Source organism: Lonchura striata, chromosome 15 (assembly GCF_046129695.1).
Source record: "Lonchura striata isolate bLonStr1 chromosome 15, bLonStr1.mat, whole genome shotgun sequence".
Lineage (NCBI taxonomy): Eukaryota > Metazoa > Chordata > Aves > Passeriformes > Estrildidae > Lonchura > Lonchura striata.
The window spans coordinates 6,861,726-6,877,993 of NC_134617.1; the positions used below are offsets into that span (position 1 = coordinate 6,861,726).

The following is a 16,268-nucleotide window of genomic DNA, read 5'->3' on the forward strand; positions in this document are numbered from 1 at the left end:
TTTCAGTTTTTGCAAAAGTCTTTATTGTGTAACTACTGCACTGTGGTCACAGCAACTTCCAGAACAAGTGTAATGTGCAGTTTTTGACTCCGCAGTGAACTGAAGGCACATCCGACACTCCTTATAAAGCTTTCTATAGACAATTCATAAATTGACCTTTTCCTCTCTGACTGACTTTGGGCAAATACAAAACTGTACACGAGCCAGGGGAACACACAGGAGCACCTACAGTGAAGGTAAAGAAATTAAATTAATTTACAGAGAGACAAACATGTCTACAGGGATCAAATAAATGTAGAAATACCATATACAAATTTTAATACAAATATCTATAAAAATCAGAAAAATGAATCTTAGTTTCAAATAGAACTTTTGGGGAAATTACAGTTGATATAAGCTTCTTAGTTATTTCAGTTGGAGAAGCATTAGCTTGCACAATCCCTACAAATTAATTTACACTGCTGTTAGAGTGGAAATTATCAGACCAGCCAGTCCAGTCTGCTGCACAGAAGACACCTGCAATTCAGAATTAAAAAAATAATGGCTACTTTCCAATGTTAAAGTGGCTCTGTCAAGGGTGGGAGAGCCTTAGGAGGAGTTAGAGGAGCACTGCTGGAGTAGCAACGTGTGACAATTATCACAGACACGGACGGGTTTTGGGTAGGATGGCAGCGCGAGTTCGTTACTGGAACAAGTGTTGCAGAAGATGTCCCCGCAGTTTCTGCAGTGGTGCTACAAAAAAAAGAGTCAGAATGAGCACAGCTGCCTAAAAACAGCATCAGGAAGAGAGGAGTCAGGCCTTGGGAACTGTGTCCGAGTCCACCGAGACCCTCCAGCCCTCCCAGCAGCACTTGGTCCTGTGCAGGGCCGAGCACAGGGCGCGATCCCAGCGCAGCTGCCCTCCCTCCGCGGCCAGGAGCTGCACCCGCCCTGGCTCGGGGCCAGCCCGGAGCAGGAGCCGGAGCGGGCGCGGGCCTGGCTGCGGAGGGAGGACCCTGCAGGGAGAGCTGCACACACTGCGGTGTGTGTCCTGCTGTCCCACACCGCGGCCGGGCACTGAGCGGTGTCTGCTCAGCTGGGAAGGGAGCCTGAACGCAGCCACAGCGGCTCTCTACCGAGAGCAGCGAAGCAGGGGGCAGTATCACTTTTTAGGTGGTAAATGCCAAATTATTTATCATGCCAAGATTCGGAATTGAACAGGTTCGGTCTTCCCTAGCAAAATATGCAACAGAACCACTTTTGTTTTCCATGGATTATTTAAAAATAATCTGCTGAACGACATTACCTTTCTTCTTGAGATAGAAAATTCTTTTTTACATTGCTTGCAGTGGGTTGCTTCATCATCCTTCAGCCATGTATGACCCTGGAAAATTGGTATGAAAACCATGCTGGAGATACAAATAAACTTATACCAACGTTGCTGGTACTTTTCAAAAGTACCTTTTAGAGCAGAATAACCACTGTGAAATTTGAAGGTGTTAAATGAAATTCATATACTTAGTCAAAATATCCACGAGAGTGTACCTTTAGTGCTTTATTTACTTCTTTAATGTCTTCCATCTTAAGCTTCGATCTGGAAAAAAAGAAATTATGCTCTGCATGACTTTTTATTTATTTGTGTTTGGTTTTCCCTGCCATTCCACTGTTGAGCCACTGAACCCAAACCCCAGTTCTTCAGTCAGCTCCCTCCTACCCATCTGAACCACTCACTATCACCAGGAAACTTTGGCAACTCAGGGTTTACCTCTTTTTCAATATAAACAGAAGAATGTAGGAAAAGCACAGTTCCACTCTAAGAACTAAACATTCCCTTTAATGTTTCCTCTCAGCCACCTCACTCTAATAAGATCCTCCCTCACTTTCATTTCATGGCTCTTTAGTTTCTCATACATAGTAATTGCCTACTAAAATTCTCACATAAATTGATTTTTATAAGTAAATGAGGTTTAAATTCTTGGTATTAGTCTGATACTCCAGCTTATGTCACTTACAGGAGTTCTGTTCCCTAGAACTTACTGGCTGAGATGAAGTCCCATTTCTTGAAGAGCTTGCTCCTGCTCCTCACGGACCTTCTTCAGCTGCTGCTTCTCATCTTGCAGTTTTCTCAGCTCCTATGAAATCAAGCACAAAATCAAGTTTTTTATGCACTGCTTGACCTATAACCTCAATTAGTCTACCCAAACTACCCAAGCAGTTTATAAGAATCAGCTCCTTTCCAAATCCCCCTGTTTCTAAGGCTGGATTTTTAAAATTACATGGGGGAACTACCTACAGGTTCTGCACAAACAGTGGACTCATTTAACCATATTTACCAAGAAAAGGAAGATTTTCAGGCTTTGAACATCCTTCAACATAGCTAGAAAATGGCAGTCGTGTGCCAACACAGGAGCACACAGACAGGTACAGGTGCACAGCTGTATCCTCAGAAACTGCTCCACATGTGGCAGCAAATCCTCTTCAGGTTAACAAAAATGTTCATGCTTAAAAAATAAATCACATTCAGTTGTTCTGAATGCTTGAAACTGTGCATACCTTTTTCAGTCCTTCCATCTGTTGCAATTCTGTTTTAAGCAGAGTGGTTGCATCCTTCTCTTGGTGCAGTTCTTTTTGCAAAGTTTGTCTCTGTTCCTTTTCGGATTTTAACTCCTTTTCCAGAGTTGAGCTGTTTAAAAATAATCCATTAAAAGAAAAACCCTATAGCAGAAGAATGTCCTATAGCACTTAGGGATAGCAGCAATGTGAGAAGTAGAAATCTTGTCTAAAAGAGGGCAAAACTAGAGTCGTGTTCTGGGAAAGAAAAGAACAGGCAACAGATGTCAAAAATATTAACACTGTTAACATTTAACATATGTTAACATTTTCAGGTCACAGAAAACAAACAGCAGTGAAGGGCTAGAAGAAAACCAGCCAACCAAAAGACCCCCAAAGAAACTAATCCTCATGAGTTAATATTTCACTACCTGCGTTTAAACTGTTGTGTTTAGAAGGGACACTCTACCCTGCAGTCTGAACAGTGAAAGAAGATTTTTCTATTGATTTTAGAAATCTTCAGAGGATTAACATTCCCTAAAAAACCACCCATAAGTCCCTTGAAAAATCCCAGTCCCTTTGGATGACAGCCAGTTGTATGCTCAGCCTACAATCATGAGTACACCTATCTCCTGATTTATTAAAAAAGTAATTGAAAGCTCCATTGCTAGTTGGAATGGGCAGATTTTTTGCTGCCACTCTGTGCTCTAAATTAGATGTTCTGGAAAAAACATGTCAAAATCCTGATGCTAAGATGCTAGAAGTGTTGTCCTTCCCTGAGTTCTGCATATGTCTGTCAATGCTGAAGCCAACAAAATTTCAAACTTACCCCCTTCTTAGACCTGAGCATAAAAGGAATAGAAAACACTTCTTAAAGAAATGGCAAAGGGAAGGAAAACACCTGCTCAGATTAAATACCATTTGCTGTCCAGCTGGGCCATCTGCTGCCGACATGAGTCGAGCCTCCCAGCCAGCTCCTGCTTCATCTTATTGCACCGTTCCTCTGCTGCCTGCCTGGCCTTCTCTGCCTGCTGCAGCCTGCACGGGAAGGAACACAGACATTTGTTTTCGATTCACTCCTTCCCTGCACCCTCTCACCCTCTTGTTTTAGAGTTACCACAGGGATCTTTACAAAAGCTTGAACTGAAAATGCTAGTGGAGAAAAAAAAAAGACTTTTGAAAGAGTTGTTTCTGGAAAAAAACCAAAAGCAAAGTCACACCTGTTCTTAAAGTGAAGTTAACATGTTTTTCAACAGCCTGCTTATAGAAAGAGCTATTGTTTTCCAGTGGGTCAGTTATGGGCGTGTGTGCCTGGGAACAGAGAACAGCAAACACAGAGGGATGAAGAGGAGAAAGTAAAAAACTCATGCTGGCACACAGGCCCAAATGTCTATGGGGCATATGAAAGGTCATCCTGTAAAGGTTTATACTGGAAACTTTCTACTGGCTTCAGTGTTGACTTTCTGATCATGGAATTATTACCTCTCTTCCATTTGTTTCATAGAGGACATCATCTCATTTGTTTTTCCTTCAAAGGAGGATATTGCTTCTGTTTTCTGTTGTAATGAACACTCTGCATTCTGTAGGAAATAGTGAACAGTGTTTAAAGTCTGCCACCAGATAAAGAATGTTCAACTTGCTAAAGGCCATGCTTGGGTCTGACGGGAATGTGCAAACAAAATGCTGATAATTCCAGAGCAGACATTGCTCCAATTGTTTTGTTATAACCTCAGAAAAAACCCAAACCACCTTAACTATGTTTTGACCTACGAGATCAGCTACAAGCCAAAAATGTTCTCTTCAGAAAAAGCCTGAAGAAATAAAACCAGAATAAATTGACAGGCTAAGAATACCAACAATGATTTAAATGTAACAACTGCACTCAGTGGGCATGGAACCAGGAAGCAAAAAAAAACTCCAAATAAATACTCCTTTCAAAAGTAAAGGCACAACTCAGCACTGGGGTTTCTCTGACTTGCAAGTGTCTGGGAAGGAGGCAAGGACCTGATTAAAGCCTGAACAGGCATCAAGAATTAATTGAAAAATTGAAAGAAATCCCCTCTGGATTTCTGGCACCAGGTGTGGGAGAGGAAGGCTCGCTGAACTCTTACTTCATGCATGGAGATGCTAGTTAAACTTTTATTTCATTAATGGAAACAAGCTCTGTATATTTTGTGTGAGCACGGCTACACCATGGCTTCCTTGTAGAAATGCCTGTCATACAGTTCTGTTCAACTGAAAAAAACTATGTAAAACCACAACCCACCCAAATAAGAGAAACTCCACAAAACCATCCCCAGCCCCCTGTACATACCTGGGATTTGTGAAACATCTGCAAGTTAATGGCCTTCACTTCTTCTAACTGTTGGCGAAGGGCAACTAAAGTGTCTTGTTTTTCATGAGTATCTTTTTCCAGAAGTTTCATGGCAATTTCCATTTCTGTTTTCATTCCAATTTGTAGCTCCAACTCTTTCTCTAGTTCCTTCAAAGACATTTCCTAATTACTGCTACGTAGCCATAGGTCAAGGATAAAACCCAGACAACCCCATACACAAACTATGTCTCTGTTATAATAATGCCAGTGGTTTCTTAAAAAGAGACCTTTTATTTCCAATATTCCAGAAGCCCCAATTCCCAACACCTTACAGACACTGTTAATGACCAATGGCCAGCATTTTGCTTGCAGTTGCTCTATGAATTCTGAACAGCTGCAAAAGATGCACAACTGTCATCTTGTATTTGTAATGTTACCATAGACTGAATCCTGTGTCTTTCACTTCACTTTCTATAGTTAAGTTTCCTTACCAGCCTGATTTTTTTTTCTTCTTTCAACTGCTTCCAAACATCACTGTACATTTCATCAAGGCCCTGGCGAGACTGCTTGTAAGTATCCAATTCTACTTTTGTATCTTCTTTTGTTACCTACAAAAAACATCAGCTACATAAGATCACAAAGTATTTAAAGTATCTGTTTAATTCTTGTGTGTAACACAATATTTCAATGTGCTATTTCAAGTAACGTCCTACTGTTTTACAATCAATGGCCTGGCAAACATTAATAAGCTGAAATTTCAAAGATACGGTAATGATGAAAATACTTCAATGCTTTAATACTTCCACTACATTGAATTTGTTTTTCCTTCTGCAAGTGTATTTTTGTGTGTGTAGTAAAAGAACAGTAAAATCTAATGCCTGAGCATACAACACCCAAACCCAGTGACCTCCATAGCAATGTGCTCAACTGTGCTGAGCATTCCAGTGCACAGTGGGCTCAGGAGAACTCAATACAGCTGATCAAAAGAGATCACTTATTTTAAGGATCCTCATCACCTCTAAATAGATTTCCCACCTCTACGCTTTTTTCACTCCGTTCACGAATTAATTCATTCTGTTGTTTTAGCTGCTGCTGCTCTTCCTGAAGGGATCCAATTCGGTCGGTAGCTGCTGCAAGCTGTGTGAAGAGAACAGATCTATATTTAATCACTGTGCAATCATGCAGCATCTGGAGCAATTCTGAAGTCAGTAGCTCAAGTCTCTGCAGCAGCTGTGCTGCTCACTTCCCCTTTTGTTCTTCCCAGGAGCTGCCTGACCCTTCTGCAGCCATACCCGCTGTCACCCAAAATTAATGTGCCCACCAACATTTATTCACCAACTTCTGCTTTGCACCCTCATCCATTATTTTTAAATATTAACTGAGCAAAGAAATGCACCACAGCGTAAAAGGCTAAAATCCACCCTGGATCTGTGATATGAACTAGAAGTCACACCAACCCATGGCAGTCTGTCCAGTCCCCACAGCTCACCAGTATCTACTCAAATATTTTAGGTGTAAAGTACAGTCTTAGGGAGTTTTGTCTCTGATGGAAGACAGCTGTGAGAAATATTTGACAAACCAGATACAAACCTCTTCCTGGAGTTTTGAATTGGTCTTTTCTAAACAGTCTATTTTGTTCTGGAGATCTGCAACTGTGCAACTGCAGCAAGGAAGAGAGATGCATAAAAAACAATAAATGAAGTGTCAATGTTCAACTTTTATTCCTATCCTCAAGAGTATTTTTACCATCTTGCACTTGTTAACAATGAAGTACTTTGGTGAGCTGAGGAAAAACTCTGAGGAAGAACAACTGTCCTTCTCAAGCACGGAGTGGACCATGTCCTTCTGCTGGCAGCCCTGTTCTGGCTTAGCTTTCACAGTCGTAGCACCTCTCCTGCTCAAGAGAGTAAGGGAGGCCTGCTTGTCCCACTGAGCAACCTATGGGGCAAGAGTAGAGACTCTTCCTCCAAGGAATGAATTTCCAGATACACTTGCAATAGTTTCTCTTGAAAAAAATAATTCCAGAATGTTCTGTTAATCACTCTCAAAAAAGTAAACGATTACACACACTTGATTTCCACATTGCAGGTCCCTGCAGAAGAGCAGAACTACAAAATGGAATTAAGATTTTTGGGAAATAATCAGAAAAGGCATTTCAATATCAAACAAAAATCTACCAGACTGGCAGCAGAGACATTCAAAGTCATGCTGGAAAAGCTAAACATGACAAGTGTTTGTATATGAGAATAGATGAAAATCCCACCTTAGATGTCGGTTCAGTTCTTCCACATAATGCTTCTGGTCAAGGACAGCTGTAATCCCTCCATCTCTAGTTGTAAAAGTGAGAATTTATTGATTGAGAAGAAACTCTTTCATTCTGAAGTGCTATTCTGTACTAGGGCTTTCAGCATAGACCTGCAAACAGAGCTAAAATACTTTATCCTTTCCTTATAAAAATACCTGTGTCTGAGCTGGATCAGAAGCACCAGGAAGGTGAAGCAGCTGCTTGGCTGCTTCTCAGCAGCTCCACAGTGAAGTGCTCTGAAGTGACAGAAGCACATAAAATATGAAGATCCCTTCATTTGCTACAGGTCTTAGAAGACCTGATCTGTGCTGCTGACTGCAGTCTCAAATCTAATATTCCACTTAAAATTACATTTTTTCCTCCATAACTGATCTCTCCCTCAAAGACAGCTACTTAGGTGAGAGGTTTCTGAAACTGTGCTTAGAAACAAAGCAGTGAGTTGGCAATGGGTGACTTGGTAAATCATCTCTTCTAAAACCAAATAAAACCACAATCTAATATTTTGTGGACTTTTAATTTGGTTACAGCTCAAGACTCAAGCTCTTCAAATTATTGTTAAAACTACCACAAATTCAGTCTCTGAAAGATATTACTTTTGTTTAGGTAACAAAATCTGGTTTGGGTTCTCCTTTTTAAATGATTAATAGTTTAAAATCACCAGCATTCCCATCCTCCCACAGACTGTCTGCCAGGTTTATTCTATAAAAATGGTAATGATTTAGAATTATTACTTCACCATACATACTGTTTGCTATCACTGTCCTGTGTTTCCTTAAGGTACAAGGAAAAATCAATCACTCCAACCTGAAAAATATATTTAAGATATTAACACACCTTCACAGTGCAATTATGTGTAGAAGCAGGCATTACTGTATATTTGGTAAGTGATACAAATCTGAAGTTGAGATTTAGAGAGACAAATAATACCTATATTCTTCCTAGCTGATGCAAGCATCCAAGCTAGCATTTGTCATAAAAGCATCAAAGTAACCATATAATGTGTTAACAGTTTCCTTGCAGTTATTAGTTTTGACAGTATTTCCATAAACTGCTACTTATGTACTTTTTTTTAATTCACTGAGGGAAACACAACAAACTTCAACACAGGCCATGCTGGAAATAAATCTGGACCCACCCATCTCAATAAAGTATTTATAGATGTACTTAATTCTACTAGAATCCTATACCAGCTGATCCTATTTAAGCTTTAATCTTCACCTGGGAATCCAAGTCTTCTCCTTTCAAGCAGAGGTTTGCATCAATAACATTCAGTCCAACCAGCAGACCCACAATAACTGCTCCTTCCTCCTCCATCATCAGTGCATCAGGTTCATAAAATTCACTGCAACAAACAGTACAATGCATCACTGCACATCAGACAGTTATAATGGTACTTCCATCACTGAAATCATAACAATAATGCAGCCTTTACAAAACTCAGCTGAGTTCTCAGTCATTTATTGCATTAGGCAGAAGGTTTAGAACTCTCTCATAAAATACTCTGCAAGTTCCTTTGTAGATTCACTGCAAAATCAATTAACCACTTGCTCCTCTGCAGGCTGCAAGAACAAGCTTAAACTGGTCAATAAATTACTCTCCCTGGAGCCACAGGAAGTATCAATGATTCAGGAATATTCAGGAATACATGTTCGTGCTGTTACCTTAACAGATGCTTATGGTCCAGGAGTACTTTGAGATAATCTGCCAGTTTCTTTTGCATGAGTGCTAGATAAAGCCAAGCCCTCCCTCTGCCCACAGCAGTCCTAAAATGATAAAATGCATGTTTTGGTAAAACCAAGGTGTTTTATTAACTAGACTTTTGCAAATCAAAATTCTCAGTTTACAAAGTAAGGGAAAGGACATTATTTACTAAAAAACAAGAACAAATCTCTGGGTAAATGAACTGTTGTCTCCAGAACACAAGAACATTTAAGTATATTCCTTTCTTCAGGGAAAGTATATTGTAAAGTCTTCTTAATTTGAAAACCCATACATATTGTCAACTACCACCATAATCCAACCATTAATATATCCTAGTATTAAAATCAAGTCTATTTCAATCATTCTGAATCACTCAAACCAAATACTATCAGCACATGCACAAAATGACATAAAATCATGAAAGTGGGGGAAAGAAGAGGAAAAAAAAAACCCTGTGAATACTTTAGTTATTTTTAGCAAGGTTATAAAAGTTTCCAAATGCTGTTTTCAATCTGATAGCATTGAGTCAGAAACTCTGAATATTTTGAGATATTCTCCTTATCTTTTGGAGAAGTCAATGCCTCCTACACACCCTTTTTTTTTTTTTTTTTTTTTTGAGAACAAGAGCTTGTTAAGGAAGCCAAGAGACTACACGAAGGATTCCTTTTCCCAGCAGTATGAACAAAATGCATCATCCCCAACAATTAACTTACTTCAACTCTGGCAGATTTTTAACACTAGTTGCTATATCTGATGCTTCAGGACAAAGCTTTTCCACTAGCTCCAAAGGACCAAAAAACGATTTGTTCTGTCCAATAAAAGTCTTCTTCACTAAAGGCAGCATACAGAGAGATTTGTGAGGAAAAATACAGGCTTCCAATTCTAGAATTTTAGACAAAATTTATTTTGTTACTGTGTCTTATCAGCTTATAACATTAAAAATACTCTGACAGTTTAGGAAGCACAAGGGTAACCACAAAGTTATATCTGTATTACTGATTAGCATTGTATATTAGCAGAACTAATAACATCATTCAGAAGACAAGCTGGAGCCACAGCAGGACATGACAGAGACTCCTTGAGCTGCCTCTCCTCAGCCTGGCAGCCAGTGCCCACCTTTGAGCCCATGCTTGAGGCAGTGCTCCAGCACCACGAAGAACTGCTGCAGTGGTGGGAAGTCAGAGTCCAGGGTCCGGCCCAGGCTCAGGGCTGACTGGATGAGGATTTTGATGCTGAGCTTCATCATGTTCATGAGGTTGGCACGCTCCTCCATGGTGTGACACCGCATACCTGGGGGCACATGGGTGGGGAAAGGAAAGCTGCTTCACAGACCCAGAACCAAACAGGCTGGAAAAGACCTCTGAGATCATCGAGTCCAATGTATGATCAAACTAGGCCAGGGCACTGAGTACCAGTTCCAGTTTTTCTTTACACAGCTCCGTGGACAGTGACTCCACCACCTGGGCTGCCCCTTCCAATGTATAATCAATCACCCTTCTGTGAAGAAATACTTCCTAATATCCAACCTAAACCTCGCCTGGTGCAGTGTAAGATTATATATCTCCTCGTCGTATCACTGGTTGCCTGGGAGAAGAGCCTGACCTCCACCTGGTTACAGCCTCCTGTCAGGGACTTGTAGACAGTGACAAGGCCACCCTTATCACAGTGATAAGTACACCTTATGTACAAAGTACACCCCTGAGCCTCCTTTTGTCCAGACTAAACACCCCGCACTCCCTCAGCCACTCCTCACAGGACCTGTGCTCCAGAACCTTCCCCAGCTCAGCTGCCCTCCTCTGAGCCCGCTGCAGCCCCTCAATGCCCTTTCTGAGCTGAGCACAGCACTCGAGGCGTGGCTTCCCCAGCGCCGAGTACCCGAGGAGAATCCGCACGGAGACGCCGCGCAGCTTTTACCGACCCCTCGCCGCGGTGCCCCCGCTGCGGGGCAAAGCCCCCTCAGCGCCCCGGGGGGACGCGGCCCCGGCCCGGCCCGCGGGGTCCGTACCTGAGCGGCGGGGCCGGGCCGGCGCCGCGGGACTCCGGGATGCTGAGGGACCCCGGCCCGCCGCGGGACCCCGGGATGCCGAGGGACCCCGGGATGCCGAGGGACCCCGGGATGCCGCGGGACCCCGGGATGCCGAGGGACCCCGGGATGCCGAGGGACCCCGGGATGCCGCGGGACCCCGGGATGCCGAGGGACCCCGGGATGCCGAGGGACCCCGGGATGCTGAGGGACCCCGGGATGCCGCGGGACCCCGGGATGCTGAGGGACCCCGGGATGCCGCGGGACCCCGGGATGCTGAGGGACCCCGGGATGCCGCGGGACCCCGGGATGCTGAGGGACCCCGGGATGCCGCGGGACCCCGGGATGCTGAGGGACCCCGGGATGCCGCGGGACCCCGGGATGCCGAGGGACCCCGGGATGCTGAGGGACCCCGGGATGCCGAGGGACCCCGGCCCGCCGCGGGACCCCGGGATGCCGAGGGACCCCGGGATGCCGCGGGACCCGGGGATGCCGAGGGACCCCGGCCCGCCGCGGGACCCCGGGATGCTGAGGGACCCCGGGATGCTGAGGGACCCCGGGATGCCGAGGGACCCCGGGATGCTGAGGGACCCCGGGATGCTGAGGGACCCCGGGATGCCGAGGGACCCCGGGATGCCGAGGGACCCCGGGATGCTGAGGGACCCCGGCCCGCCGCCGGACCCCGGCCCGCCGCGTTGCCACGGCCACGGCGCGGCGGCGGGCCCGCCGCCATCTTAGAGCCCCGGCAGCGGCGCGTTGCAAAATGTGGAATTAGGTACAGATGTACTTCAGAAAGGATGTTTCTCGATCTCTGTACAGTTTCAAGCCTAAGCAACAATCAGGGCGATTTAACCCTGAAACATCAGCTAACGAGCAAAGTGTAAGTGGCGCCCAGGTGTTACAAAGGCGAATCTCAAATTGCCTTGTTAAGGTTTAGGGCTGGACTGTGTCCAGCCCTTCAGGGACCTCAGGCCTAGGGGAGGTTAATAAAAGGATGTAGCAGCGATAGTGGATGCAAAGGATGCAGAATTTATGTGCTGCAAGGACGGCCTGAAGCTGAGTTGGGAGAGGTTTAGGTTGAGATCAGGAAAAGGTTCCTCACCCAGAGGATGTTTGGGCGCTGGAATGGGCTCCTCATGGCAGTGGTAACAGCACCAAGCCTGACAGAGCTCAAGCATTTGTACATTTGTACAACACTTTCAGACACATGGTGTGACTCTTGTGGATGGTCCTGTACAGGGATAGCAGCTGGACTCAATGATCCTAGGGGGTCCTTGCCAATCCAGCATATTCTATGATTTTATGACATTTGGCAGAACCCCCAATATAAGGAAGAAACTCCTAAAATGCAGCAACTGTGCTCAATCAGCTCTGACTGGTAGAAGGTAATTCTGGCAGGGGCAGATTGTGACCACTGACCCAAGAAACTCACTGACCCAAAAGAAAAGACAGACTGAGCATGGATATCATTGACTAATAGAAGACAGAATAATAATTAATAAGAGAACTAGGGAATTTGTAACCAATGAACATTAATGCCTAATACCTAAAATAGTGAAACGTTTTGGTACTTGTGCTGGCTTTGTGGATTTGTCACCCAGCCCCCTTCTGTGCAAAACTGTAAATAAATCAAATCCCTTCACTCTGCATGGATTGGCTCCTTGCAGGCCAAGTGAAATAACCTGTTGTGGGACAACAGGGGGAGTGGGACTAGGGCCAGCTCCCTTGCTTTTTAAGGCTCCTACAGGCTCTGACAGGAGCTTCCAACCACAGCCCAGTGGCCACCAAAATCAGGTTTTAAGCCACTGCTGTTTCAGCAGGACAGTCTTGCTGTCACCTGTGGTCACACACTCTGCAGAAAAAGCAGTGGCAGAAGCCCCAGCCCTGTGCCAGTCACACTCAAGATGGTTAACAATGTTTTTAAGATTGTGCAAAAGCCTCTTCAGTGTTTTCCTTTTTGTACACACAATGTTAATTTAGGGTTAAAAATGAGCAAAATACTCCTTGTATCAGAAGAGGGAAAACAGAGTAATTCTAATCTAACTGACCTTAATAACCACAATACACACAAAATGTTGTCATCTCTGCATGCTACTCTATAGTTCATTGAATATATACTATATACAGTTTATACAATTGTATATACAGTATATAATCAATATACATTATATTCTAGATATACACATATCTAGAAGGAGTATACTGTATATTGCCTATAGCCAATGGATGCTTCAAAACTGTATATAATGAGGCTAAGGATTAAAAGCATCACAATATTTAGAATTTTTATCTCAATATTGTCAGGTTACACATTAGGAACAGATGAAAAGCTGCACAAACAAAAACACAGTGATATTTTTGGGGTGTTTCAAAGCAGTGCTAACCATTTTGATGTCTTTTCGAATTTGAATTTTTACTTACCAAGAATACTTTGCCTCTACACCTTGCTACACCTTAATTACCTTACATTTATTACCCAGAAGACTTAAAAAAATAAAATACCATGAATGAAATGCTGCTTATGAAAACACTTTTAAACTAAGAAGTGTCTTAATATCAGTTTGCATTAAGTTAAATTACTTGAACAATATTTTTTAGATGGTTGCAAATTTACACAGTCAAGTACATCTTTCGCAAAACCGTGCAGATCGATACATGCAAAATAAACAGGTATTAGACACACTAGCAAAGCCAAGCTTTAAAGATTAGGAATCAGGTTACCCCAGTGCAAAAGATCAGAGATGTGATGCTGCAATCTTTAAGAATGCAGTCACACAGTTTTGTATCTTATTCAACTCAAGAGATTTGTTTCAACATCTTTTTGAAGCCACATGCCTTGTTTACTATAATTATTCAGCACACTCAAGTCAGAAAACACTGAAGCACAAAGGAAGCTCACAGTTCTCCATCCCTTGGTCTTTGGGACTGCAAGTCTTTCTTGATTCATTTCCTTTAGATTTGAAGCTTCTGGCCTCTCTGCAAGGCAGGACACAATTTCCTCAGTAGAAGACACTGGTTTTAGGATGGGGTTTATGTGTTTAGAACATGTGATCAAGGGATCTGAAGTAGCAGACAGAGGTTATAAAATCCCTGGAAAAAGATTACAGCAGGCAACAAGCTCCAAGTTCTCCACAACAGGTCTTGCAGGCCTTGGCTTATTTCTTAAACATACCTGCTTTAAATTATAATTAAGTGCTTAGTCAAAGGTAATATTGAACAGGTAGAACAGGTGCCTTAGCGCCTGTTTACATTTAATATACAAGTTATTAACTTGTATTCTTATACAATTTATTAATTGTATTTTTCATACAGAATTTTCCATAACACTTATCAACAAAATATAATCCAAATCCCCTGAACAACGTGGGAAGGTTGTGGTGTGTTCCCTTACTTTACAAGGAAGAAGTGGAAAGATTATGGTAAAAGTTCCATAAAATGTGGGAGCTTCATTTCAGGTAAGACAATATTTTATTCCCTGCCCCTTGCCAAATAATGCTGTGTGTTGTTTTCAATTCCATCTATCCACAGCATTATTCCAAAAGCAAACAAATAAACTGGGATCTTCTGCACTTGGTCAGGTTAGATCCCAGGTGTGCAAGATGGGCACTCGGGAAACAAACCTGCGAGAAGTTTGGTGTGAGACTCTGAGATGCAGGAAAAGAGTCTGTTTTTTTAGGACAATTAATCCTCAACTCTGACTATGCAACATTGAGGAATTTTCACCAAAAAAAAAAATGAAGAAGTCCATCAGCAGTAACATTACCCCTGCTGTCACAACACAGTGGCGTGGAATTTCCCTTTGAATACTCAGTACCATTAAAAACAAAAAGGTCAGCACCAAACAGAGCAAAACTGAGCTCCAGTGCTCCAGAACAATTAAGCACCAGTCTGAGACTCTGGAATATAAGGCTCCAGGCCCAATTTATGATACATTTTAATGGGTTTGGGTTTTTTTTCCCCCACTTTATAAATATTGCTGAGATTTATTTTCCATATGATTCAACTAAAGCCATTTTAATTCAGTTCTAGGAGACCTGTTCCACAAATCTGCTAGATCCACAAATGCCAATGTTGAACAAAGCAGTCTCTGGCTAAACTGAGGGCATTTTTAGTGTAGTTAAAAAGTAACTTGTAACAAATCTGTATCTTAGTTTGCTGGTCTAGTCTCTGACATGAAAAGTACAGAGATTCCTTCCCGGAACCAGCAGCACTCGAGGGAGGATGTGGAATTTTGAGAGATCCCTCAGTGCAGTCAGGCTGCTGGAGCTTTAAGGAGAAAGAGAAAAGGCAGCAAATACAAGTCAGTTTCTCCACATATAAAGAATTTAGGCTTCTTCTGGTTATACTGCATTTCTGAAATTCTACATCTGTGTCACTTGTTTAATTTTACTTCAATACAAAACTGCAGCATCTTAAAGAAATTCAAAGTAACACCCACGCACCACTGACACGACCCAGCAGCACTTACGGGAGCGAACTCATTTGCGCACCACAAAAGCGAGTTTACTAAAGAAGCGGAGCCGTACTTGTCTTTGCCGGGCTGTCACTGCTGCCGGGCTTGGACACCAATCCCACCAGGGATGCGGACTTCAGGGCGCTGCCATAGCTCAGCGCCAAGTTTTCCGAGGCTTTCCTGGCCAGAGACAAGATAGGAGCAGACCACCGCGCTTCCTCCGGTTTCGCCTTCTCCTCGTTGCTCAGCTCGGCCGCGTCAGGGAGCTGCTTTTTGTCGATAATCTCAAAATCTTCCTCCTTTCCCGCGGCGGGCGCGGCGCGGCGCTCCCCGGCAGCCATCTTGGCAGGGTCACATGACCGCGGCTCGGGAGCCGCCCCCGCCGCGGGTGAGGGGCGGGAACCGGGCGGGTGAGGGGAGCGGCGGGAACCGGGAACGGGAACGGGAACGGGAACGGGAACGGGAACGGGAACGGGAACCGGGAACGGGAACGGGAACGGGAACCGGAACGGGAACGGGAACGGGAACGGGAACCGGGAACGGGAACGGGAACCGGAACGGGAACGGGAACGGGAACCGGGAACCAGGGACCAGGGACAGGGACCAGGGCAGGTCCCGCAGGCAGCGAGAAGCACCTGCACGCAGACGCAGGGCTGTAAGGCATGCCTGGCCAGGACAACACTTCCCTTGGTGTTCAGAGTTAAATGGCGTGGAAGACGACGAGTTTACCTTTGAACAACTTAGTAACAAAAAGTACAGGTTTTTACTGCTGTCTGTGTCCCCAGACATAATTTTCAATAAAAAAATTAATGTGTTTTGACGGCTCAGATTTACACAGTTAGATAGAGACAGCTTAACGAGGTCCCCGTTGCTCTGCCTTGTGAATCACGTCGTTGTGATTTAAAGGGGAGGATTGGTATGACAGGTGTGTGCTGCTGTGGAA

General features: G+C 43.7%; 1 protein-coding gene across 3 annotated transcripts; it reads right to left on the reverse strand.

Moving 5' to 3' along the window:
- On the reverse strand, nt 1-15,795 carry RUFY1 (RUN and FYVE domain containing 1). Of its 3 annotated transcripts, none has more exons than XM_021552158.2 (18): nt 15,399-15,795; nt 9,966-10,139; nt 9,563-9,680; nt 8,810-8,911; nt 8,367-8,490; nt 7,894-7,952; nt 7,107-7,172; nt 6,434-6,503; nt 5,879-5,980; nt 5,335-5,451; nt 4,844-5,011; nt 4,012-4,109; nt 3,448-3,567; nt 2,533-2,662; nt 2,017-2,111; nt 1,525-1,573; nt 1,286-1,363; nt 1-732 (listed from the first exon to the last, which is right to left on the reverse strand). In XM_021552158.2, exons 1-18 carry the CDS (start codon nt 15,664-15,666, stop codon nt 589-591), a joined length of 2,082 nt encoding a protein of 693 aa, XP_021407833.2. In that variant the 5' UTR covers nt 15,667-15,795; the 3' UTR covers nt 1-588. The 3 variants fall into 3 exon arrangements, with proteins under 3 accessions (XP_021407833.2, XP_021407835.2, XP_021407834.2); XM_021552160.2 differs by having other exon boundaries at nt 15,341-15,507; XM_021552159.3 differs by having other exon boundaries at nt 13,772-15,507.
- Nucleotides 15,796-16,268: the final 473 nt, after the last annotated feature.